Source organism: Gopherus flavomarginatus, chromosome 7 (genome assembly GCF_025201925.1).
Source record: "Gopherus flavomarginatus isolate rGopFla2 chromosome 7, rGopFla2.mat.asm, whole genome shotgun sequence".
NCBI classification, from domain to species: Eukaryota; Metazoa; Chordata; order Testudines; family Testudinidae; genus Gopherus; species Gopherus flavomarginatus.
This window is the reverse complement of record NC_066623.1, coordinates 10506034-10530513: the sequence shown is the minus strand read 5'-3', so window position 1 is coordinate 10530513 and position 24480 is coordinate 10506034. Positions and strand designations below refer to the sequence as shown.

At 43.6% G+C, this 24480-nt stretch overlaps 1 protein-coding gene across 1 annotated transcript in view; it reads left to right on the top strand.

Annotated features, from left to right (window-relative positions):
- Positions 1–8498: 8498 nt before the first annotated feature.
- Positions 8499–24480, top strand: part of SPOCK1 (SPARC (osteonectin), cwcv and kazal like domains proteoglycan 1) — a 505769-nt gene continuing 489787 nt past the window's right edge. Inside the window, exons 1-2 of the mRNA XM_050962256.1 lie at positions 8499–8588; positions 8971–9138. Of these exons, the coding sequence (XP_050818213.1) occupies positions 8971–9138 (168 nt within the window). The 5' untranslated portion in view covers positions 8499–8588. The remainder of the gene's footprint in view (positions 8589–8970; positions 9139–24480) is intronic.

The following is a 24480-nucleotide window of genomic DNA, read 5'->3' as shown; positions in this document are numbered from 1 at the left end:
AGATGTTATATATGACAGCCATCCCTGCAATTCAGGCTTTGTGAGACACTTTATCAAATGCTTGACTAAAATACAAATATATTACATCCACTGCTTGTCTTTCATCCACTTATTTTGTTGGGCAAAATTTATTCTGTATGAAACAATCCTGCCTGTGACTCTATCTGCCATCTCTTTATGCACTGATGTGTCACTTGAGGGAAAGCTGAGTGGAAGAAATGCGTCTGGCTGTTATTTCTGAATGTAGAGAGGCTAGTAGTCATTCTTACATCTTCAGGGAGTGAATGTCAAGATCTGTCTGGCTCTGTGAAAGTTCTGTCTCCTTCGCTCATAGGTCTTCCCCTGCTGGCCAATAGTTTCATGGCTACAGTGCAATCTCTCAGGTAGCTAGGGCCAAGTCCACAGAGGGCTTTGTATATCAGGCTAGAGATCATAAGGACAGGAAGAAGAGCACTGGGATGATGTATTCCCAATGGCTTGTGTTGGTGCACAGGCAAACTGTTGCATTCTGTACCAGCTGGAGTTCTTTCAAGATGAATTATTTCATTTCCAGTTGACCTGCAGGCTATCATGCTTTGAAAGCATGAGTGGTTAGGTCTGAAACTGATAGGAGGGGCTAAGTTTTCCAGCTAACCAAAGGTGAAAGTTAGTAGCTTTTGGAGTTGTCTATTTGGGCATCCAATCACAGTGTGTAGTACAACAGGGAACCAAGGCTGCAAACTGTTTGTGGTATGTAGCCAGTGCAAAGGAGCACAATCAGGCCACAAATAGGGGAACCCTCTGCTAGGTCGAAGCATGCTGGATCTGTGTCTACACTTGTCACCCCTGTGTAGTGAATACCTAAAGTGTGGAGAGGGCATCAGGGAGATCTGCCCCGATCCTCTACTGGCATAAGGTCTATTAGCGACCCTCAGCCAGTGGCAGAACCTAATTAACCAGCTTCATCAGGATTGGGGCTGGCCTCTGAGAATCAGGCAGTCAAAACTCCAATACTGCCCCCTCTTCTACACTCTTATGGACCTCTGAGGCAGGAGAGAATCAAGCCTAGACTGCATTCACACCTCCCATCAGTTGCAGGCTATCACATACCTAAATGTATGTACGTTAAGGCACAAAATGACCCCTGGTTTTCCATAATGGATAAGGTTTTAGGAAAGTGAATTTAGTAATTTCCCTAGAGGCTCCCAAACAACAGAGATTGTTCTCATCTTTCCTTTTTTCTTTCCACTGCCAGCATTCACCAGTTCTATGCAAACATTTTAAAGGAGGGGAGAAAGGAAAAGAGATTGCTGCTCTAAATCAACAGAGTGTATTACATTCTAGCAGAGTTAGTGCCATCCCCTACTGGAAACCATTGTAGAAACAAAGATCTGGAAGGTCTTATTGGCATTGAAACAATTACAGCTCCTCTATGACTCATCTGCATTGTTTTAATTATTACACATCAATACTTTTTTGTTCTCGTTTTCTTTTTTAATGAGAAGAGAGTTGGTCAAGAAGCCCAGAAGACTGTTTGGCACAATAAACCCCTACATCTTGCAGTTTTCACAGTGCTCTGCAGTTTCAAGCCTGTTCTTTAAATATGCATCTGAGCTGGTGCCAGGCCTGACCTCTGAAGCTGAAAGGTGCTCTGGGAAACTCTCCATAATGCAGTGATGCTTCCTGACTTGCACAATAATCTCCATGAGAGCCATCACACTAGTGATGGCCCTAATACATGTTGGAATAAGCAAGAGAAGAGTGATGGAGAAGCACAGAGAAAAGAGCAGGAAGAAGAAGAGTGTAAGAAAGGAAGAGGGGTGGGGCAATCTGGAAAAAAAGGAGGCGAAGGGGCATCACAAAGGGAAAAGAATGGAAAAAACAAGATGTATAAGAGTGTGAAGGAGTGAAGGCAAATTGGGAAGCAAAGAGGATGAATAAAAAGGAGGAGAAGGGAAGAGAGGGCTGATATGGGGAAGAAATGGGAGGAATTCAGACAAATTCATATAAAAATAAAAACATTTTCTCTAGTGTGACTATTACCTTTAAGTTCTGCTTTCAAAGCTGTCATCTACTGTGAATATATATGGTACACCTCACCATTGCATATCGCCCAGAGGTTCAAAAGAGGGTCCACTTGTGCTAGGTGTTGTAGAAACACACAGGAAGGGACAATACCTCCCCTGAAAAACACACAGGTCCTAAACCTACATTATTGTGTACAGATAGGCCAAGCTAGTTGCACTGCTCATTATTAAGATTGCCTAACACTTCTCATTACAAGGCCTTGTTTTCATTTGCTTATAAATAATGTTACCAAACTTAAACCATTTGGATTGAAATTGTCCAGGCTGAATGGCTCTCTCTGGCTGGATTGTTTTGGAAAGTTTCAGCCAAAACAGTTCAGCCATGGCCAAGAATGAGGCAAGGGGAAAATATAGATGTTTTGCTCATGTTAAGAAAATGCTGGTGATCTTTTCCTTGAGTAGCTCTAACGCCCTGACCATGCTTTGGAGCAGATCTGGCAGGAAGGGAGCCTTTGTGTCAGGGGTGTGCCTTTTGCCATCTCAATGAATATCTGCCCAAATTTCAGCAAATTAGAAACCTTTTACTCCTGAGTGTGAGAGTTTATGCAAAACCTACACAATGGGGTTTCAGCTTTGCTTTGATTGCTTTCTCTGCCAGATGACGTTTCCTTGCTGCACCTTTAATTGTGAAGATATATGGCAAACTCTTGATAAGATCCAGGTCCTGATACAATAAAATATTCCTGCCTAGCCATATGGTGTGGAAAGAGGATTTAGCGAACGCAGTGGAAGTTGCATATTAAGAGTTCAAGTGTGAGTGTATGTCTGCTGCATTTTTAAATGGGGGAAAGAACATGAAATAAACTGCAGCTTGCTGGAAGGTGGAAGGATTTTTCACAAACAGATAATCATTTCCAGCAGAGGCTAAATGAGCTCTTCTGCACGGTTGTACAGCAGAACTAACAAAGCTGAACCTGCAGTCCTGGAAATCATAGAGAAAATAACTTGTCTATTAAACACACAGTGCTGTGTGGGAGACAAAGGGATTGTATATGCAGTGGCATAGACTTTACTTTTTTTACTAGATTTTTTTTTAATCATTAAAATATAAGAACTGTCATATCTCCAGTGAGGGGATTAGCTTGGTGCAGAAATGCACTTTATGCTCACTGTATTTTGAACATTAATTATTACAGAGATACTGAGGGTCACTCAGTATTGCAGGAAGGTTAAAAAAAGAGGAAGTTTATAGCCCAGAAAGGGAAAAATATCAGTCAAAGTCCGAAATACCCTATTGCTATTACCTCAACAACTACAAGTGATCACTCGGAGGTTGAAAAGGAAGATGGTTAATACTGTCCCTCTGCCTGGAAAAAAGACTGCAGTTGCTTGTCTTTTGCAGAAATTTATATAGAGTACCAGGGGCTGATCCAGCTACAGGCAATTAATGCCCCCAATACACTGTGACAGCTAGATCCAGCAATTTATGTGGAAGGAGAGATCACAAATATATCAGGGAGAAAAGCAGGATGTGAATTCCTAAGCCAGTGCTTCCTAAGTGTTGGTCCTGTTCCAATCCCACAGGGCATGCTGGCAATCTTCTCTTTCTAGCTATCCGTATGATGATGTGCTATGACTTTCCTGGACAACAGCTATAATCCTGGAGCACCTGTCCCATAGGAAGGTACAGTGTCTTTTAAATGGGAACTCAGAGCTTAGTCCTCTAACTTGTAATGAGCTCATGTTCCCTGCAAGTGAAGAGGGGGAAGCAAAGATGGCTCTGACTCACATCGGCTGGACCAGTCCACCATTCTGATGGCCCAGGGAAGAATGCAGCATGCTCCAGCCATGGCCCTGATCACTCAGAATAACATCTATAAATGGAGGTTGGGAGTGCACATTAGCTTTGTGCTACTGAAGGCTCTCTCTGACCTGGGGATCTCCAGTTGTCCTAGTGGGGCAGCTTTACTTCCCCCATGCACACAGGGAATTTAGGATGGCTTGAGGATCTGGCCCTTTGGTTTTTCAGCAGGAAACACCCTTCAGCTCAGAAGACGCCAGTTCCAGGACTGTACATGAACAACAAGTTCGAGGCTACTAGCATGGGATGCCTATGACCTAATTACTTCGATTCTAAATCAAATGATTTAAACAATGAAATCAGGGAATGAAGAGCATAGACTCATAGACAGAAGAGATAATTTACATGATACCGTCAATGATCAAAATAAGCACAGGATGAAGAACCAATGTCGAATTAGAAACATCTAACTCCTAACAAGAGATTGTACATATCCTAATGCTACATAGTCAAGTTATCCCTGCAACAGAATTAGGAGCTATTACAGTAGTGTCTTGTAATAAAAACCAGCAGACAAGGTGTTTCAATTGTTGCCATGAATGATGAAGGAGATGGAGGTGATGTGTTGCAGCTGCTGAATTATACGGATTACTATCAAGATTAAACATAGAGTCTATGTTTTGTAGGATCAAGAGATTAACGATGTTTTGAATATGGGATTATGCAGTATTTGGATAAATGAAGAAACACATTTCTGTCACCTATGCTACTTGATTTACATACTTTGCTTAAGTTACGTAGATCATTGGGACCTCTGGCCAGTAGATTTATGGACCAAAGGCAGACCAAAGTAATTAAACTATATTGAAGTTAGTGAAGGATTAACAGCCAGATTGAGTTTGGCATACTATGCCATTGACAAATGCATTGCATGCCTCCAGAACCGGCACTAGGGTTTTGAGAGCCCTAGGCGGATGGCAATTTCGCCACTCCGCGCGCTGGTCCCGCGGCTCCGGTGGAACTGCCACAGTGGTGCCTGTGGGCGGTCCAGCGGAGCCACACGAGCAGACAACTGTCCGCAGGCACCACTGCGGCAGCTCCACCGGAGCTGCCTGCCGCCCCCTCCGGCGGTGCCCTGACCCAGGGGACACCTTGGACTGCGGGCTGCCGCGGTGGCGCCCTGACCCAGGGGGCGCCCTGACCCAGGGGATACCCTGAGCTGCCGGCTGCTGCCGGCAGCTCAGACTCCCTCTCTGTCCAAGCAGCAGCGCCTGCTCAACCATTTAAAAATAAATTGGGGGGCGCTTTTTGGCGCCCCCCAATCTCGGCGCCCTAGGCAACCGCCTAGTCTGCCTAAATGGTTGCACCGGCCCTGCATGCCTCTCAAGTAGGATATTTAAAATAGTTCACCACTGGCATAACTCTTCTCCCCCTAAAGCCAGTGGTAAATTATCACTGATTTCACTGGGAGCAAAGCTAGGCCAGTGATGATAGGCTTTTGAAAATCTCACCCTACTGCTGAAGAAACAGTTGAAATGAAGCGTGATGCAAATCTGAATTATATCAAAAAAGAGCCAGCAAGTAAAAACTAGCATATATAATAATATACATTGGAGTTGCAGCTTTCATCTGAAAATTCCCCACATAGTTAACAAATGATGTTGTACATGTATGACACCACTGGGGTATCTCTGGGTTGGAAGGTACCAGCCAGCTGGAACACAGGACTCCACATATCACTGAAAGAAATTAGTATTTGGTTAAAGACAATGGGGGGATCCCTTAATCTTATGAAAAATGGTTCAGGATCTTTCATGTCCATACAGAGCAGATGGACTTGTGAGAAAGGCCTATGCAGAATAAACTATATAGTGCTCTGTTGATCTAAATAGAAAGGGAGGTGGTTTACGTTTACCCTCCTGAGAGGAAAAGTTACATAAACCAGTACCTCTCATTGAGAGCAATAGCCTACCTGGGGGGTGTCTGGGCAGGGCCGTCCCTACGGGCGTGCAGGGCCTGGGACAAATCGGCCTGTATGGGCCCTTCTTAACATTTTTTATATAGGTGAAATCTGTTGTGGGGAGGGGACACCAGTGCTGGCGCCAGGCCCACCACTAACCTCCTGGGCAGGGCTGGTCCCCTGAACTCCTAATCCCACCCCACCCCCTGGCTGGCCTAGCATCCCCTGCACGACACATGCACACTGATGCGTGGGGTCCCCCAAAGCACGGGACCCGGAGCAGTCACCTAATTCACCATACCCAAGGGATGGCTCTGTATCTGGGCATGCAGCAAGAAACTGGGTGGGGAAGACTTACTTTTGACACTAGTCTCCTCAAGAAAGAGCTGAAGAAAAAGTCTTCTACTTTTTCAGAGGGCACTCTACATCAAGAGTCTAACCAGGTGCTCTGAGACAACTGGTTCTGAGACAGCTAACAAAGGGGATTTGAAGGTATTTACAGTTGTAGATGGAAGAGACGCAGGTCTGAACATTGTAAAAAGAAAGAGGAGCCCTGGTCTTGGCCAGTGGTGGGAAAGGGGATACCGTTCAATAGAGAGGTTAGGGTGATGTGTGGTGCTTTGATCTGGATTTAGATCCAGACTCTGCAAAGTTTTGGTTTGGCTTCCCCTCTTTATCGGCTTTTGTTGGAATATATTTTGTCCTGTGGCAGGGACGTAACTGCTATTAACTTGAATGTGCATCAAGGGGAGAATACAATCTGTGGTCTTATACTGGCATGCACTTTTCTCCGCAGTAAGAAATTAACCCTCATTGTTCCTACATCTTTCAAAGGTTTGTATTGTGCTTATACAGCTTTTAAGGGCTGTATTTTAATCAACAAAGCTAGGAACAATGCCTTAATGTTGTACTGATTTCAATGCACGGGTACAGCACTAAAGAGCTTGCAAACCTGACCCTCTCCAGAGCTATATAGGAAACCACTAATGGATGACTCAGTTAAACAGTAGTCCAGGGAAGAGAGGAAGGCAATCACAATGCACTGTGTGAAGCAAAACCACTGGAACAATCACAAGGAACGGGACTCACAGCTGGATTCAGGATGGATGGTCGGTGAAAGAAAAGGCTGTTGCTCAGGGACATCATATTAATTAAAGGGGAATGACTTCTCCTTTCCTCTAGCCTGAGGGATGTGGGTGATGGGCTGTCTTTTTTGGCATGGGCAAGGAAGTCTGCAATGACTTGGTATGGGCAAGGAAGTCTCCAATCTCCTCTCTCCACTTCACCACCATTCAAGGATGGGAGTTTTGGGGCCTTTTCACCCCTGTACTACTAAGAGAACAGGGTCTCCAGATTACCCTCAGTCTCCTTTCTCCTGGGGTATGTGGGCAGTGATTTTTTTCCTGTTGAGAAACAGAGCCTCTGATCAGCATCCCTGCTCCCCTGTTCAGGGGTGGGGACTCATGTGAAGGTTTCTTCTCTACTCACACAGGGACTCCAGACAGTGATCTCTTTCATTATGTAAATGAAGAGTGTCTTCTCCTACCCCTTCTTCGTATGGGAATCTTATCCTCCATCTCAGCCTACAAGAGGAATCTCTTCAGGATGAGGGCAGTAGTTACTTTCTTTCCCTTGAGTGATGGCATCTCTTCTCACCTAAATTCACTGGCCAGGACTTATTCCCCCTCAAGTCTTTTTGCTCTCCTTGGGTATATGGATGGTGTCTTTTTCTCCTTTTTGAGGATGTGCATTTTCCAATAAGGATCTCTTCTCCCCTCTTTGATGTTGGGATCCCACGCAGGAGTTTCTCAGTAGGAAGGAGCATGGGGGTGGGCAGGGAGTCAGTCCTTTGCCAAAACTCTGCCATTAAGGGAAGGTCAATATGATTTCCATGCCTCCGCTGAAGTCACCTTCTCCCTGCACACTGCCAATCCAGCCTGCCAGAGATGGGTTTTATCCTGCTTGGGCCTCATGAAGGTTTTTCTGAGGAGCAGTTTTATGGCTTTGGGAGGCACCAGCCTCTAGGAAATGTCACGTGTTTCATGAAAGAAAAAAAATCCTGCTCAGGATACCCCAAAGGTCCTAGAAGTTCTGAAAGGCGCCCTCGGTCCTTTCCTCCATCCAGGCACCCCGACCTTACAGTGCAGCCCTAGCGCTGTCCGACACGATCAATAGGCTCCGTGGATTTTTCCAAGGAGCAGGGTCTGAAAACACCCACGAAGGGAAGTGGCTATAATCTTGTTTGCCCAAATTTCTGCCTCCTGCCTGAGTGCAAAGGGAACCCACCTCTTCCCAGGGCTCGGGCGCTCTTCCCCTGCCCTGGCTGTGCTGCAAGCCAAGGGGGCGGGAGGGGGGACTTTGTGGGAGCCCCTTGTTACAATGTTGGTCACCATGACACGTGGGGCTGCGTCCTCCCCCCTTTTTAGGGCAGGGGGTCCCCAGGCGTGTGGGGCTGGGAGCAGAGGGATTTGGCAGCTGGCAAAGTGGGTGTGGTAGGGCTCCCGCTTGTCCCCTTTCCCGCCCTGCAGCCCGACAGAGTTAGGGTGCTGCTGGGGCTCAGAAAGGAGCTGTCCCCCCAGCCCCCCAGCTGCTCTCGCTGCCTCTGCAGCAGCATCGGCGGCCGCGCTCGGCCGGCAGATGGCGCCAGATCTCGCCGCTTGGCCGCCCGCTCGCCCGCCCGCGGGCAGCGCAGCGCGCACCTCCAGACCGGCGCACAACGCGGCGGGGCGAAGCCGTGTCGGGGCTCGCCGCGTCTCCGACCCACAGGCAGGGAACGAGCGGCGGCAGCGGCTGCACGCCCCGCGCCCCGGCTGGCCCCAAGGTAAGTGCCTGCAAACTTCGCGCTGCGCCCCCCCTGCTCGCGGGCTGGCTCCTGTCCCCGGACGGGGGGCTGCGCTGCGCTGCGCTGGGGGGTTCGCTGGGGCTTCTGCGCCCCGAAGTTGGGGGAGGGCTGCAAGGAAAGGCAACTTCTCCCCCTCCCCGCGGGCAACGCCTGTCCGCCCCTGCCGGGCCGGGCCGCTTGGTCTCGGGGCCGGGGTGTTGTTGGGGGGCTGGTTGGAGGCTCTGCCGGCTCCCAGCCACCTCCCCATCCAGACAGTGCAAAAGCTTCCCCGGGCAGAGGGAGCCCCCCCCCATTGCGCCCCCCAGACCTGGCTGCCGCTCACCCCCCAGCTCTGCTCGCTCTGCTGCTCCTCTCTTTGCAGATGACTAGGATAGCGGTAATTGTTGCTTGGTGTTTTCTGCAAGTGGAAGGCAGGCATCCAGAAACCCTCCCCAGTCACCACAGCAATGGCAATTTCTTGGACAACGACAAGTGGCTGAGCACCGTTTCGCAATATGAGAGAGATAAATACTGGAACAAATTCAGGGATGTAAGTACTTCTTTCTTTAGCAAGGCGCCTGCTTTTCAGTGTATTTCTCCTGTCTTTTAGTGGCAGTGGGTAGGGGAGAGAGACAGGTGTACTTGGTGCCACCGGTTGCTGCTGTTTGAGCTTTAGTGTTGTCCAGAGTAAGATGTTTTAAAAGCAGAAGCCCTGGACTAATCACACCCAAACGATCAATAGCATTTTGAGTTAGATGCCAGCCAACATATAAGAGTGTGATCTTGAATATTCTATCGGGGAGTAACTTTGAGAAGTTTCTCTGCCTACTGATTAAGAGACCAGTGACTGCGAAACGATGAAATTGAAAAATGTATTGATTCCAGACACAAGGTAGTACACCCTAAAACCTTTACTCCTGCATAGGTGGTAGAAAAATAAATCTGGCAATTGTATGATCAGTTCTGCTCATGGAAATGGTTGGATTAAGGAAGCAATTTTCTGAGAAAATTTTCTTGTAACAAAAAGCAGCATGAAATAACTTAAAGACCTTCCAGTATGTGTCTGTGCAATGGAATATAGCCACTTTGCACTGTTTGTTTCAGTGTATTATGCTGCAGAAAGGAACAAGTCTTGAATTCCCATAGTTTCCATGCAAAGGGGTACAGTGAGGCAATGCAATAGGAGGTGAAATGTATTTCCTGGTGTTCCTTTTGGTCTTATAGACTAATGCTTGAGAGGAATATTGAGAGACCAGCTTGAGTCTATTCAAGACTGAATGGGGGCACATAACTACTAATGCTGATGATTAGCAAACACAGCGTTGTTAAATATTCCTTATTGCATATGTCTGCAGTCTGTTTCTATAAATGGGCAATGAAAGAAGGGAGTGTAGTCAGCTGGCGGCTACATGGAAAGAACATTGTAAGGAAGGACTGGCAGTATATGTTATATTAAAAACATTATATTTTATGCTTTGCATCCTTGTCATTGTGTTAGGCCTTGCAAAGAGTGGGGCAAGATGCAATAATTAAAATAGCACCTAATTGTCTGGTTTTTATAGACTAAATCTTAATTGTGGTTGTGGATTGCTATCCTTTTGTTTTGGGTAGGCAGGTTGCTTTTTTGTTTATCTATCTTTTACTTTTAAACTTTAGACTTCCTTCATGGAGTTACCAATGACTGCCTAGGCTCTTGCTATCATAAGGAGCTCAGTATGCTAGAGTGTTACCTTAAAGTTGGTAGAAATTAATGCCAGGAAATAGGTCCATGACCTCTTGTTATAAGGTCCTTCTGTTGAGTCTGAAGTTATTTTCTGGTGATGAAACTTAGGAAAAGCTGTACATATGCAGTACATGTGCAGCAGCTACTATTTTAACAAACGATTCGTACAAATAAATATATATATTATGGAGTCACAGATATTTAGGTTAGGAGAGACAATTGTGATCCTCTAGTCTGACTTCCTTCATAACAGAGATGATGAGGTTTAACCCAATAATTTCTGCAGTATTCAGAGAGAGGGTGAAAACTATTAAAGGCTAATCAATCAATACAACTCTTCCTTTAATTTGGGGGCAGAATTTTAATAAGGGTTTCCCAACATCTTCCTACAGTTGAGTCCCTTTGCTTTCATTCTGAGCCCTTCCAAAAATTACTCTTAACCTGAAACGTATCATTCTTCTTCCAGCTGAAAGGCTTGAAGAAAGTTTAATCACCTGGTTGTGTTTTCTTTAGTTTTCCGAATGGAGTTGTCTGGGAAATTATTTTTTTTCCCTTTTTAAAAATTTCAGTGAAGATAACCTTTGATCACAGTCATCAACATTTTTGTTTGAAAATCTTTTTTGGGGGCAGTGGGTTTGTCACAAAACCAAAAATAATTTGTTTTCACAACCAAAAGCTTTAAAGTTCAAATTTTCAGTTGTCAAAAACCAAAATATAATTTTGATTTTTTTTGACCAAAAAGCACTCAAAAGTTTTGAAGAGAGAATTTTCTTGAAAATCTTTTTCCTGTTTGTTGCCAGAGCTATATTCTAAGAGAAAAAGAAACATTTTTAGAGAGAAACTTTTGCACACCTCTTTATCTAAATATAAGCAAAGGAACTTATTGAAGGGATTGCTCAAATAGCTTTCTGCTTAAATTATTTAAATAGTTTTGTTTATACACATGTGAAATCTGAACTGGCTAATCAACAATAACGAAGTCACACATAATGCTAAATGATTCCAATAATGGCATGGTAAGTACACTTATAAAATTTGTAGATGATACCAAGCTGAGATGGGCTGCATGTGCTTTGAAGAAAGAATTAAAATTCAAAATGATCTTGACAGACTGGAGAAATGATCTCAATTAAATAGGATGAAATTCAATAAGGACGAATCCAAAGTACTACTTATGAAAGAATAATCAATTGAATAAATACAAAATGGGAAATGACTGCCTAGAAAGGCGTACTGCAGAAAAGGATCTGGGGTTATAGTGCATCACAAACTAAATATGAGTCAACAGCGTAATATTGTTCCAACACAAAAACCCAAAGAGCTAACATCTGGAATGTACTACCAAGAGTATTGTAAGCAAGACACAAGGAATATTTTTTCCACTCTTCTCAGCACTGACAAGGTCTCAGCTGTAATAGTGAGTCCAGTTCTGGGCACCACACTTCAGGAAAGATGTGGACAAACTGGAGAAAGTCCAGAGGAGAGCAGCAAAAATGATTGTCTAGAAAACGTGACCCATGAGGAAAGATTGGACTGTGTGGGGGAAGGGTTTGCTTAGTCTGGAGAAGAGAAAACTGAGGGGTACATAACAACCTTCAAGTGTATAAAATGTTGTTTTATAAAGAGGAGGGTGATAAATTTGTTCTCCTTAGCCACCCAGGATAGAACAAGAAATAGTGGTCTTAAATTGCAGCAAGGGAGATTTAGACTAGACATTAGGAAAAAATTCCTAACAGTAAGGGTAGTTATGCACTGGAACAAATTATCTAGGGAGGTTGTGGAATCTATGTCATTGTAGGTTTTTAAGAACATGTTAGACAAACACTTGTCAGGGATGGTCTAGATAATACTTAGTGCAGGGTACTGGACTAGATGACCTATCAAGGTTCCTTCCAGTCCTACGTTTCCAGGATTTTATGATCAACCTGATGCTGCTTATGTGACTTACCAGTGGGTAGGGCACAAAGACTCTTACTCTTCTAATGGGGTCAAGTATCAGAGGGCTAGCCGTGTTAGTCTGGATCTGTAAAAGCATCCGACAAAGTGGATATTCACCCACGAAAGCTTATGCTCCAAAACGTCTGTTAGTGCCACAGGACTCTTTGCTGCTTCTTCTAATAGAGTTGCACATGTTTTGCCAATGTTTGAAATAACAAAAACCTTCTTGCCTTCTCATGGTAGTGTGGAGTTGTGCTCCTGTGATAGCTTTATTTTACTAAAAATATACTCATGAATGTTGTGTGAGATCTTACACACACACACAAGTCAGGAAATTTAAAGTTATGGATTCTGCAACAACTGCACACCGCACATACTTTATATATTTATTCAGGGCCAAATCCTCCATGAGAAAACCTGCTTAAATGTAGCAAAGCTAGTGTGGTTCCACACTACCTACAATTTCAAGGCAGTGTTCCCTACAGATCAATTGATGAACCTTTTTGTGTAGAAAGCTCATAGTGAGAATTAAGTTACAATGAACTGTGACCACTTTACCCCTGAATTAGAGCAGCCACATGGGGGTTAATGTGCTTTAAATCATGTGCATTGACTTCATGGTTTTAGTTGACTTGCCTTAACTTTCCTGAGTATCCCAACGTAGACATCCTCTAAGCATGTAGTATCAACCAACTACACAGGGACTATGCAGGTGCTGTGTGCACACCACCAGGGGAAAGGTCTTTTACTCCCATCTACCACGTACAGCAGGGGTCTCCAACATTTTTAAGCACAAGATCACTTTTTGAAGTTAAGTGCAACCCAGCATCTACCCCGTCCCTTCCCCACGTCCTGTTCCCTTCCCTTTGGCCCCGCCCCACTCACTCCATCCCCCCTTCCTCCGTTGCTCACTCTCCTCCACCCTCACTCACTTTCACTGGGCTGTGGCAGGATGTTGAGGTGGGGGTGAGGGGTGCAAGCTCTGGGAGGGAGTTTGGGTGCAGAAGGGGGCTCTGGGATGAGGCGGGGCCACGGGGTGCTGGCTCTGGGAGGGGCTCAGGCTGGGGAGGAGGTTGGAGTGCAGGAGGAGTGTGGACTCCCGCTCCGGGGTGCTTAACTTAGGTGGCTCCCGGGTGATGGTGCAGCGGGGCTAAGGCAGGCTCCATGGCTACCCTGGTCCTGCGCCTTTCCCAGAAGCTTCCAGCATGTCTCTAGAAGGGGCAGGAGGTGTCCGCATGCTGCCCCTCCCTGCAGGCACTGTCCCGTCTCTCCTATTGGCCACATTTTCCTGCTCTTGGCCAATGGGAACTGCGGAGGTGGTGCCTACAGGCAGGAGCAGCTTGCGAAGATCTCTCCCCCACGCAGGGATGTGCCAGACGCTTCTGAGAGCGGCCTGAGGCCAGGCCTGACAGGGAATCCGCCTTATCCCTGCTGCACTGCTGGACTTTTAGCAGCCGGAGACTGCGATTGACTGTCAGAGGCTCTGTGATCGACCAGTTGATCGTGATCGACTGGTTGGCCACCACTGACATACAGCATCTCTGGTTAAAGTATTTGACTTAGGCTTTGCAGATGGCCCCATCGTTTTACATGACGGAATTAAAGTTAATACTGTAGGGCCTGATCCTGCCAATGCTGTTGGGCAGAAAGCCTGACCCTGTGCTGTTGATCTCAATGGGAGTGAGATTGGGGCAATAGTTATTACTCGTCCAATTAACTTCAGGGAGTAAGATTACTCATATGCATAAATGTTTGCCCAATTAGGGCAAATATATACAGTAACTGAGAATGGTGCATATGCACAAGAAAGCTGAGAGATGGTTGCTGTAGTAATGGGAACTTTGAACACTTCGTTGTACTTGTCTGCACGTATAAATCTGTCCTAATGTTGCGTTAACGTCGTTTTTGAAATTGATGTATAATTAAACGTGACATTTTAAATCGGGCTTCTTTAATTTCTGGCAATATTTTGCAAAATGAATTGATTCTTTTGCTATATCAAGCAGTGATCCAACATGGTCTGCTCTGGGAAGATAGCTATTGATTGTCTTTTTAGTACAATCCATTTTTCTTTTGGGCAAAGACCGCAGGATGGTTGCATATGACGGCCCAGGAGTCATTACTCTTTTATGAGAACAGAGCACTGAAGTGCACCTCAGAGAAGTCTGTATTATATATGCATGATCAGGTTGATGTGGGGGGTATTTTTTTTTTAAAGGGCTGACTAAATTTTAATAGCATGAACTAATGACCTTTCAACATCATTAAAAGACTTTAAAGCATTCGGTTAAAATTAACTATTTTAAAATAAATATTTTCATATCCTACAGTACCTGGACACTGAGCTGATTGGGTTAACTTTCTGGATTGCTTTTCTAAACTGAATAATTTCTTTTGTACTAACTTCACAGTGTGTATTTTTTTCCTTCCTTTTTTACATAGCAGGTCCACCCAGAAGGGGGTAGCAAGTGGGGCAATTTTTCCTGGATCCTGCAGAGGCCCCCACAAGAATATAGTATTCTACAGTATTGCAACTTTTTTTATGGAAGGGGCCCCTGAAATTGCTTTGTCCCAGGCCCTCTGAATCCTCTGGGTGGCCCTGTTTCATAGTCATTGTAGGTTTCTCCATTTATAAACTGTGCAACTGCTAATTGCTTTGATGCTTTCAGAGAAGGGCGCTCTGATGGCTTAAGATGGTTGCAGTATGGATGCAGTAGATTTTGTTGATTCACTGTGAATCATCACCATTACAGACATGACAGATTTGCTGTGACTGGGTAGAGGTCAGTCTGATGTGCATGTTGTCAACAAGCTTCTTCACATAGGGGCCTGGTTCCTGCACTGGGGTAACTCCACTCATTGAACTTGCATTAGGTCTAAATTTGGCCTTTAGTAGTTTAGGAAGACAACAATGAAGTTATTTCTTATTTGCTGATTTTTGAATTTGCACTTAGAAGGTGAAATTTTTAAATACATTACTTGCAGTTGCAATTAAAGTTATTTAGATGCCTAAATACTGCTTATATCATTGCAATATTGTAGAGTCTACAATGTAAATAGATGCCTAAATAACATCAGTTGTGCCTACAGTTTCTGCTGAAAAAAGTTAGACCCAGCTGAAACTGAGAAAAAACAAATACACAAGAAAGGCCCATATTTTTGTGTCACAGAAATATTTTTTCCTTCAGATATGTACTGATAGCTCCCACTCCATGGTTTGAAAGCAAGCTGACAATGAGTATCCAAGGGTTGAATTAGGCCCTTTGTTGTTTCTCAAAATACAGTGTAAGGCTTCAATTCTGTAATCAAATCTATATAGATCTGGGGTTGGCAACCTCTGGCACGCGGCTTGCCGGGTCAGTTTGTTTATCTGCCGCATTGGCAAGTTCGGCCGACCATCCTCCCACTGGCCACTGTTTGCAGGCCAATGGGGGAGGTGGGAAGCCACGGCCAGCACATCCCTGCCAGAGTGCTTACCCTGGCGAGTGGTAGGGTGACCAGATATCCCGATTTTATAGGGACAGTCTCGATTTTTGGGTCTTTTTCTTATATAGGCTCCTATTATCCCCCCACCTCCTGTCCTGATTTTTCACACTTGCTGTCTGGTCACCCTAGTGAGCCATGTACCAGTGGTTGCCGACCTCTGATATAGATGGATGTTTGTGCCTGAGTAGATGACTGAGGCCAAAACGCAGTGAAGTGAGTTCTTATGAGCCTGTGAGGTGAATAACTATGTGTATTATTGTGAGTAGCAAGCCTGTCTGTCACAGCTGAAGGTGTTTGTGGAAGTCTGGCACACAAGGCATAATGTGTCTTCTCTTAATGTTAGGTCTGTCGTTAATCAAAACTATATGGCTGAACTAATTCTATTACTTCCTATATATAGATATAGATATAGATAGATAGCTTCAACTAGTTGTATATTAACCTGCAAAAATTTGAAAAAGTTAATTGAATATAAAGGCTTCAATAATAAGGAATTTCAGAAGGAAAGCTAAAAATCTTGGCTTTAACTCATACTTGAGCATGGCAGAATGTCAGACCAACTTCTGAGCACTATTTAAGCATTCTCCGAATTTTTTGTCTTCTGGCTTTTTACGGTGAGTGATAATGCTAACATCTCTTTAAGTGTAGAGCTGCTTGAGGATGATGTACTCAGTGTAATACGGTGTATATGCATAATAAACAGGGCATGAAGTGGTGTCCTCTGCATGTTTATAATGACCAGTTCCTCAAACTTAGCACACATGAACACTTTGAATAGTTACAGTTAATTTAAATATGTTGCTTTCCTGAGACGCTTGTGATACTATTGGCCCCCATTATTCCATCCCTGGAAAAAATCACAGTGGTGGGATGTGAGGGAGGGACTCTCTGCAAGAATTCATTCATGAAGGTTCCTGTACCTCATCCTGCTTGACCTGTGAGTTTGCCCAGAGGCCCACGCTCATACCTGGCAGGGGAGTGTGGGCTAGTGAACTGAGCACTGGACTGAGAATCAGAAGATCTGAGCTCTATTCCCAACTCTGTCCAGTTGCGTGACCTTGGCAAAGCCACTTTGCCCCTTTGATACTCCTGTCCCCTTGTCCGTCTTCTCTATTTAGATTTAAACTCTGACTCATTTGGACTGCTCTCTCACTTTGTGCTGAGTGCTGCACAAACACAACAGGGCTTTGATCTCAGTAATACAAGTAAATAGCAATAATAATCCCCAGAGATCTTCCATCCACGTGGAGGCCTGTGCCTTCACGCTGCCTCTGGTCTCTGATTGTGCGGGGTGGGGGATGCTGCTTGGTAGTGCAGCTCTGTTGGAGCCACATTGCCAGGGATTCCCCTGACTGCAAATGCACACAGGGCTCCATAGAAAAAATAATACAGTCCCAGGCTATCTTGTCCTTTCTGATCTAATTTCCACATTGCTCCCCATCCATCCACCCAGTTTCTTCTCCCCTTGACTCTCTCACTTCCCACTCCTTCTTCCAGCTCAGACCCCCGACATGCCTGTACGGGATTCATAGGGTGGTGGGGATACTACTATGAAGGTTGCTGAGCCCCCTCACGTAGCTTTGTGGAAGTGAAGAGGTCCACTTGCACAGATATAGGGGATACAGCCTGGCCTATAACTGTGCTATATAGCAGAGAGGTCTCAAATCAGCAACTGGCAGGTTTTGTAATGGAACACAGAAGGATCGTAGCATTTTACGTCAGAAGACTCAAATTCCAAGTTTGCAGTGTTAGCCTATGTTTGTGTTTATAGACTCCAGTGGACCTGCACCTGCTTACACCATGGCTGAACTGGGCTGCATATATTTACCAGGCACGTCAGCACAGTCTGGCATGCATGGCAGTGTTTCCTCAACAGAGGAACAATACTAGAATACATGGGTTGTTGCAAAGCAGAACTAAGGTGCGGTGACGAGAGAGCTGTGTGCCAAAGCTTAAATAACAGCAGCAAAAGACTAGGGCCATACTCTGACTAAATTAATTCATAATCTGTTTTTAAAGAGGAAAATATGCTTTCTAAATATCACTACTTTTAATGTCCTTTTCCATCCTGGCATTTTTCTTTTGTTGTGGACAAGGAGAAAAATAGTGGCATTTAACACTGGAATAATTAATTCAGAAGGTAGAGTCCAATATGTGTAATTAACTGACATGCATATGAATATGAATGACCTGAGATTCTAGTGCTAAATAGGTCACTAGAAAAGAACAGCGTCAGCTTTAATTTCATATTATATGGGAATAAAACCGTGATTTGGAGCTTGATGGCTTCCTCCTTTATGGAAAAGGCCTACAGAATTTAATCACAATTATATCTCTGGTATAGAATTCTATAGGTTTTAAAAATGTCTATGAAATTCTACAGGGTTTTAGAGTAACCATTAAAGGACTCTATTGGTTTTGTCCATATTAAATTTTATAGGACTTTTTTACCCATAAGTGTGGCTTTATTACCGATTTAAAACTGTATCTGCATCAGATTCCTTAAAGACGATTATATGTTTCTGGATGTAGATTGTACAGTTTGAGCATTGCAGTGAAGCTAAAGGAAATATTGACGTAGAGGATATGCTGTTCATTTGGAGGGACAAAAGAGAAATCTTCTGTTTTTTGATGAATGATAGGTTGAGAAATGAAGAAAGAATCTGGAAGCTCAAGTACATTGCAAACAGAACTCCTTCATGAATGGAGAGGGCAGGCAAATCAAATCCATACCTCTGTACTTAGGGTATGGATTATTTTTATATTCTCAAAACCCAGCTCTCGTCAAATAAAAATAAGTGTGGGCCAATTCCATTGTCAGCAATACTAGTGGAAATCCTAGGAACCATAGAACCAGTATAGCTGAGAGCAAAATGTGTCCCTATAGCTCTAGCTACTCATTAGAGCAGGTATAAAGCACAGTGGATTTTAAAGTAGGCATATTAGGACACATTCTGTTATGTAATGATGTGGCTGTATAGAAGGGCTTGTGATTCTCTGCTCATAGTGTGTGATTTGAGTCTTTCTTATATTAGTTTTATACTTATGACCTCAGTGGGGTTACACCTGATTTAAGGTAAAGGAGGATCAGCCTTATTCATTCAGGTTTGCTTAAATATATGAACACAGATGCCTCCATGTTGTTTTCTTGCTTTTGATTATTAGTGAAGGAAATTGTGGTACAGGTCTGTCACATCTTACGCGCATTTAACATGCACGATTTCAGCTTTATGCAGTTGGCAAAAACAAAAAAAAAGAGAAAAATAACAATTTTAATACCGTACCTGTAGTGTGGGTGGTTCCACCCGCCATTACACTCAATGTAATTTTGTCTGTGTGCAATTTTTGCTTTATGCACTGCCTACGGAACGTAACCCCAGCATAAGATACGACAGACCTGTAATTGAATGTACAAACAGTTGGAGGTGTTAAATATACCAACATTTGTCTTCCTTCTGAGTGACCTATGTTTGTAATGCTAAACAGGCCACCAGAGCTGTACAGCATTATCAAATAATAGAGTATTAAGGTTGAGACTTGCCTGGCTGTGATCCACCCATCTCCTCTAAAATCCTCTTTCAAAGGTCATTTCCATTTCTCATTTTGCATGTGAACAAATAACAAGTGTTTGTTCAAAAACAACAAGGAGTCCAGTGGCACCTTAAAGGCTAACTGATTTATTTGGACATAAGCTTTCGTGGGTAAAAAAACCCACTTCTTCAGTGCTTGCAGATTCTTCAGTGCTTGTTCTGAATTTGAGGTGATTTGGACAAATCAGTTGTAAGATGCAGGACTCTGGGGAGGAGGATTGTGGTGTTCACGGTTTGAAAACTCTGTTCAAGAATTCTTTAACACATCTCATCTTAAAAATTGCTTTTCCTTGAAACACTGAAAGATCTAGGGTGAAATCTTGGCCTCATTGAAGTCAAGAGCAAAATAGTCTTTTTGACTTTGAGGCCAAGATTTCATTTTTAGTGAATAGTGTCAAATCTTAGACAAGGAAAGGTGAAAGCTGGTCATTGGTGTATTAAGAAAATCTGAATAGTTCACCAGACTGTGATGTACTTTTAAAGGGTGCCACGTGACTGGAAGTGATCTAAAGGTCTCGATGTTCACCTAGGGTAAATCAGAATAGCTCCGTGGAAGTCAGTGGGGAGCCAGTTTATCTAGAAATGTATGCATTGTACAAACTAGCAGTAAAGGTGGGAAGACTGAGGACAGTCTCACTGGAGAAGAAGAGTTAAACATGAAAGATTTGAACGTTTGGAAACTCACGCTTATGGCACCAAAAGTGACCTTAATATTTTTGCCCTCTCTAGTGAGAACATCCTCAGTCTTCCCATCTTTACTCCTACTTTGTAAGGTGCATAATTTCTGGATAAACTGGCACACCTCTGCTGACTTCCATAGAGCTATGCTAATTTACACAAGACCTAACCCTTGAAGTCTCTTCCAGTCACATGGCACCCTTAAAGGTTTCTCCGTTTTTATAGTGCTTGTTTTTTATTTATAACTTTGGCTTTCTTGCAGTGTATTTTTCCCCTAAATTACTGATATATCTGAGATTTCATCTTAACAAAGTGGTTTTGTCTGGGGATATAGATAGCACTTCCTTGGTTCTCATCAGTGGTTTTGTTGTGGCAGCCTGGCAGCTAAAAATGGAAGTACTCATTTGAACCGAACACCTATTCTGTGAGTTTCAAGGGAAGATTATGTTTCAAAATGCAGTTTATGGCTAAAATAATTGCCAAGTTACTAAATAGAGGCTTTAGCAGGAAAACTTTTGTGCCTCAGTAGATCAGTCCTTGCCTGTCACCTGTACAGCTTGGTATGTAATGCAGAGGAACAGAAAATCATTCTCCTGAAATAGGTGCAAGTGGACTTAAATTAATTCTGCGATCTTAGCTCACTTCTTAATGAACTTTGTATTATAAATCCACTTCACAAAGTTCCCTCTCCACAACTGATAGAAAGTGTGTTTTTAAATAAGGCCAGTGCTTTAGGGCTAGGGTTAAATCTGGTTTCCGAGAGAGACCCTTCAAACTTATCCTGCCTTAAGGTCAAATGAGAAGGGAAGCTGTGTTGCTGCTATCTGCCAGTCAGGGCAGGATTCCCTGGGAATGGCTAATGGGACATGCGGATGGGTCAGGTGCACTCAGCTGCTCATTTGTTAAAGACCAGCATCTGTAACCCCCGCCTATCTTATGACTGCACAACACTGCATACGTGCTGGCCGGTTGAGAGAGCTGCCGATGCCCCTACCCTGCAAACCATGCACCAGTGTCCACTGTTGTCATAACTGTCCTACTCAGATCTGAACCTTAGAGTTCAGAACATGAGAAGCTAGCATGAAACCTCCAAAGCTTAATTACCAGCTTGGATCTGATATCGCTGCCACCAGCCAGAAATTTTAGTGTCTAACTCACTCTGGTCTCCCCAAAACCTTCCCTGGGGAACCCCAAGACTCAGATGCCCTGAGTCTCACTACAAAGGGAAATAACCCACTTCCCTTCCCCCTTCCCTCCTCCCAGATTCTCCCGCCCTGGGCACTCTAGGGTATTCCCTGCTTCAAGTCCTTGAAACACCAGTACCGAGAGATCTAATCTCTCTCCCCCCTCACCCAGAGGGTATGCAAAGTCAGGCTTAGTAAATCTAACACAAAGAGATTTTTCCCCCTGACTTCTTCCTCCCACCAATCCCCTGGTGAGCTGCAGACTTAATTCCCTGGAGTTCCCACTAAAGAAAAACTCCAACAGGTCTTAAAAAAGAAAGCTTTATATAAAAAAGAAAGAAAAAGACATTAAAAATAGTCTTTGTATTAAGGTGACAATATACAGGGTCAGTTGCTTAAAGGAAAAAAATGAATAAACAGCCTTATCCAAAAAGAATACAATTTAAAACATTCCAGCAACTGCACACATGTAAATACAAAAAAAAAACCCAATATAAACCTATTGTCTTACTATCCTTGTACTTACAACTTGGAAACAGAAGATTAGAAAGCCAGGAGATAAAAAGATCACTCTCAAAGACGAGAAAAAAAACAGACCAAGAACAAAGGACTCACACCCAAAACTTCCCTCCACCCAGATTTGAAAAAGTTTTGTTTCCTGATTGGTTCTCTGATCAGGTGTTTCAGGTTACTGTTTGTTAACCCTTTTATAGGTGAAAGAGACATTAACCCTTAGCTATCTGTTTATGACAACTGTGCCTGGTAAATCTCTGTGCATAGCAGTTCCATGGTTATTCAGTTGGGAACCTGCCCAGTCAGTTGTGTCGAGACCATGAAGGTCGTCTGTACTCATTAACATAACTATGCAGCATAGGACAGGAGTTGGTTCTTCATTCTGTTTAAACAGTTTAAATAGAAACAATTATCTCCTTCAAAGCAAAACCTGCTGCATTATTTACATGCTGCATATCTGTTGGGAGTGCCCATATGATAAACAGTGGGAATGTGATTCCTTTTTTTCCCAAATGTGGATTTTCTCTCCATTTACACTGGTCTGAGATGCAGACAGGAAATACTCATGGACTAACGACATTTAGCATCCAGTATCTTGTGAACCATCAGGACTAGAAGCGAGTGTTTTATCCCATGGAGATTTTAATGTCCCTTTCAATTGGTGTTACATATTTGTTTCTAACATGAGCAATCGCACTGTAACATCTCTACATTATTATGCACAGAAGGGCTATTTTAGATCACCTTCAGAAAGTTCCTAAAATCCATTGGCCGCAATTTCTTCCTGTCTTTATATCTTCATCCTCTCACTTAGAATGACTGGCTTGTCACATCTTCTGAAGATTGCAGTCTTCCCAAACTCATGGCATTAAAACCTTTTGACTGTACTACACTGTGTAATCATCCACATTATTTCAATATGTATTCTTCCCAATCCATTATAGCGAGACTTGGCAGAATTCAGTATTTATTGTTTGTTATAATTGTGATGGATAATATTGGTTTATTTTAAGTTTTCTCATAGCACAAATGAATGTGTGAAGCCTTTTTTCAATATTGATTTAAGTTTTTCACAGTTGTACAAAATTATGGGAGAATCAGAATGGGGGGGGTCAAACAATTATTTACGGAGAGACACTGAGATTCAAAAACGTTAAAACTTTGTATGTCAAAATATTAAAGTAAACTGCCTTAAATCAAACTCTAATAAATTCTCAAGCAGCAAATTTGGTTATTATCAATGATAATATTTTTGTCCGTTTGTGTGTGCATTGACCTTTTACCAATAAAAATCTAATCCTTCCAAGCCTAATTGTAACAGATTCAGATCAATGGTCGCTGTATAGTTCTGAAAATTTTGCAGTACACTTAAACCCCACAGCAAAGTGTCTGTAACTGAACTATAGCTAATGTATAGCCACTTCTCCCAGTCTAGTGTAGTTTGAACACTCTGACTTATGAAAGAATGCTGTCATTTATATACTGCTCTTTTATGTGCCAAGATCCAGTATATTAAGGCTTTAGTCTCTTTGATTTCAGTGAAGTTTTCCCAGGCTTATTGAATGTGCTATGCAAACTCTTGGTCTGGAAAAGCAGCAAAGAATCCTGTGGCACCTTATAGACTAACAGACGTTTTGGAGCATAACATGGCAAAAAGGGTTACTTTGTAAAGGTCAGAACATTGTTTTCAGAGAGTTTTATCTAAACTTCAGGAAAAATCTTGAAGAATTTTGTATTTTCCCAGGTCCCCAGATTTCCTGTTGTTGATTATAGCAGCACATGCCCATTTTATCTGAAACTCTGTTATCCAGATCTCTGGCATTATCTGAATCCCTGGAACAAGGGAATGGTTTGGATAATGGGGAGTTTTGGATAATAGAACTGATGCCTCCTCTCCCCACCCCCACCTAGGATTGTGAAGAGAAGCGCCTGCAGTTGTCACCTTGCTGCTGAGGAATGACTCCTGGGTCAGTGCAGGGAGCCTTCTGCAGCTTCAATGTCACAGGAGTGAATAAGCAGGGCCATGACAGCGGAGCTGCAGAGGGCTCCCTGCTCTGCTGTAGGGCCAGTGACATCCAGTCCTTGCAGGCGCAAGGTGCAGGGACAGCTGCAGTCCTCGCACAAGAAAGGGTCCTGACTGGGGGATCTTTGCCCTGCACCTTGCGTATGCAGGATGGAGTGTTGCTGGCCCTGCAGCAGAGCAGGGAGCCCTCTGCATCCCTACTGTCATGGGAGTGAGGGAGGCAGAGTAGAGACCCCTGTCAGGACTGCGAGGAGGAGAGGCTGCTGGCTATGGAGTACACCACCCCGCTGCTGCAAGCGAAATCAGTCCCCCCATGCTATTCCGATAATTTGGAGTCTACTGTTTTCTACTATGGTAGCACCCAGAGACTCCAGCCACGATTGAGGACTTGTGCAAGGAACTGTGCAAACACATAATAATGTAGTTGCTTCCCCAAAGAACTTCCAGGGTTGCATTTTTCCAAAAAGGTGCGTAAATTTCATTTTGAGAAGAGACTTGGGCATCCCCCTCCACACCTGCATTGTTACTTCATGCAAAGCCATTCACTTGGGCCTTAAGCAGGGATTTAAATTTCATCCAATGGCTGCAGAAAAGGACCAGGTCTGAATAAATGCTTCTAGCAAGTATGATGTGATTTGCAAAGGGCACTGACAAATAGGTAGGCCCAATATTTAGTTTTGGTTTTTAAAGACAGCTTGCATTTAATGGATGTGTGTCTGTTTTATTTTTATGTCAGTTAAGAGGGGTTTTGGTTCTT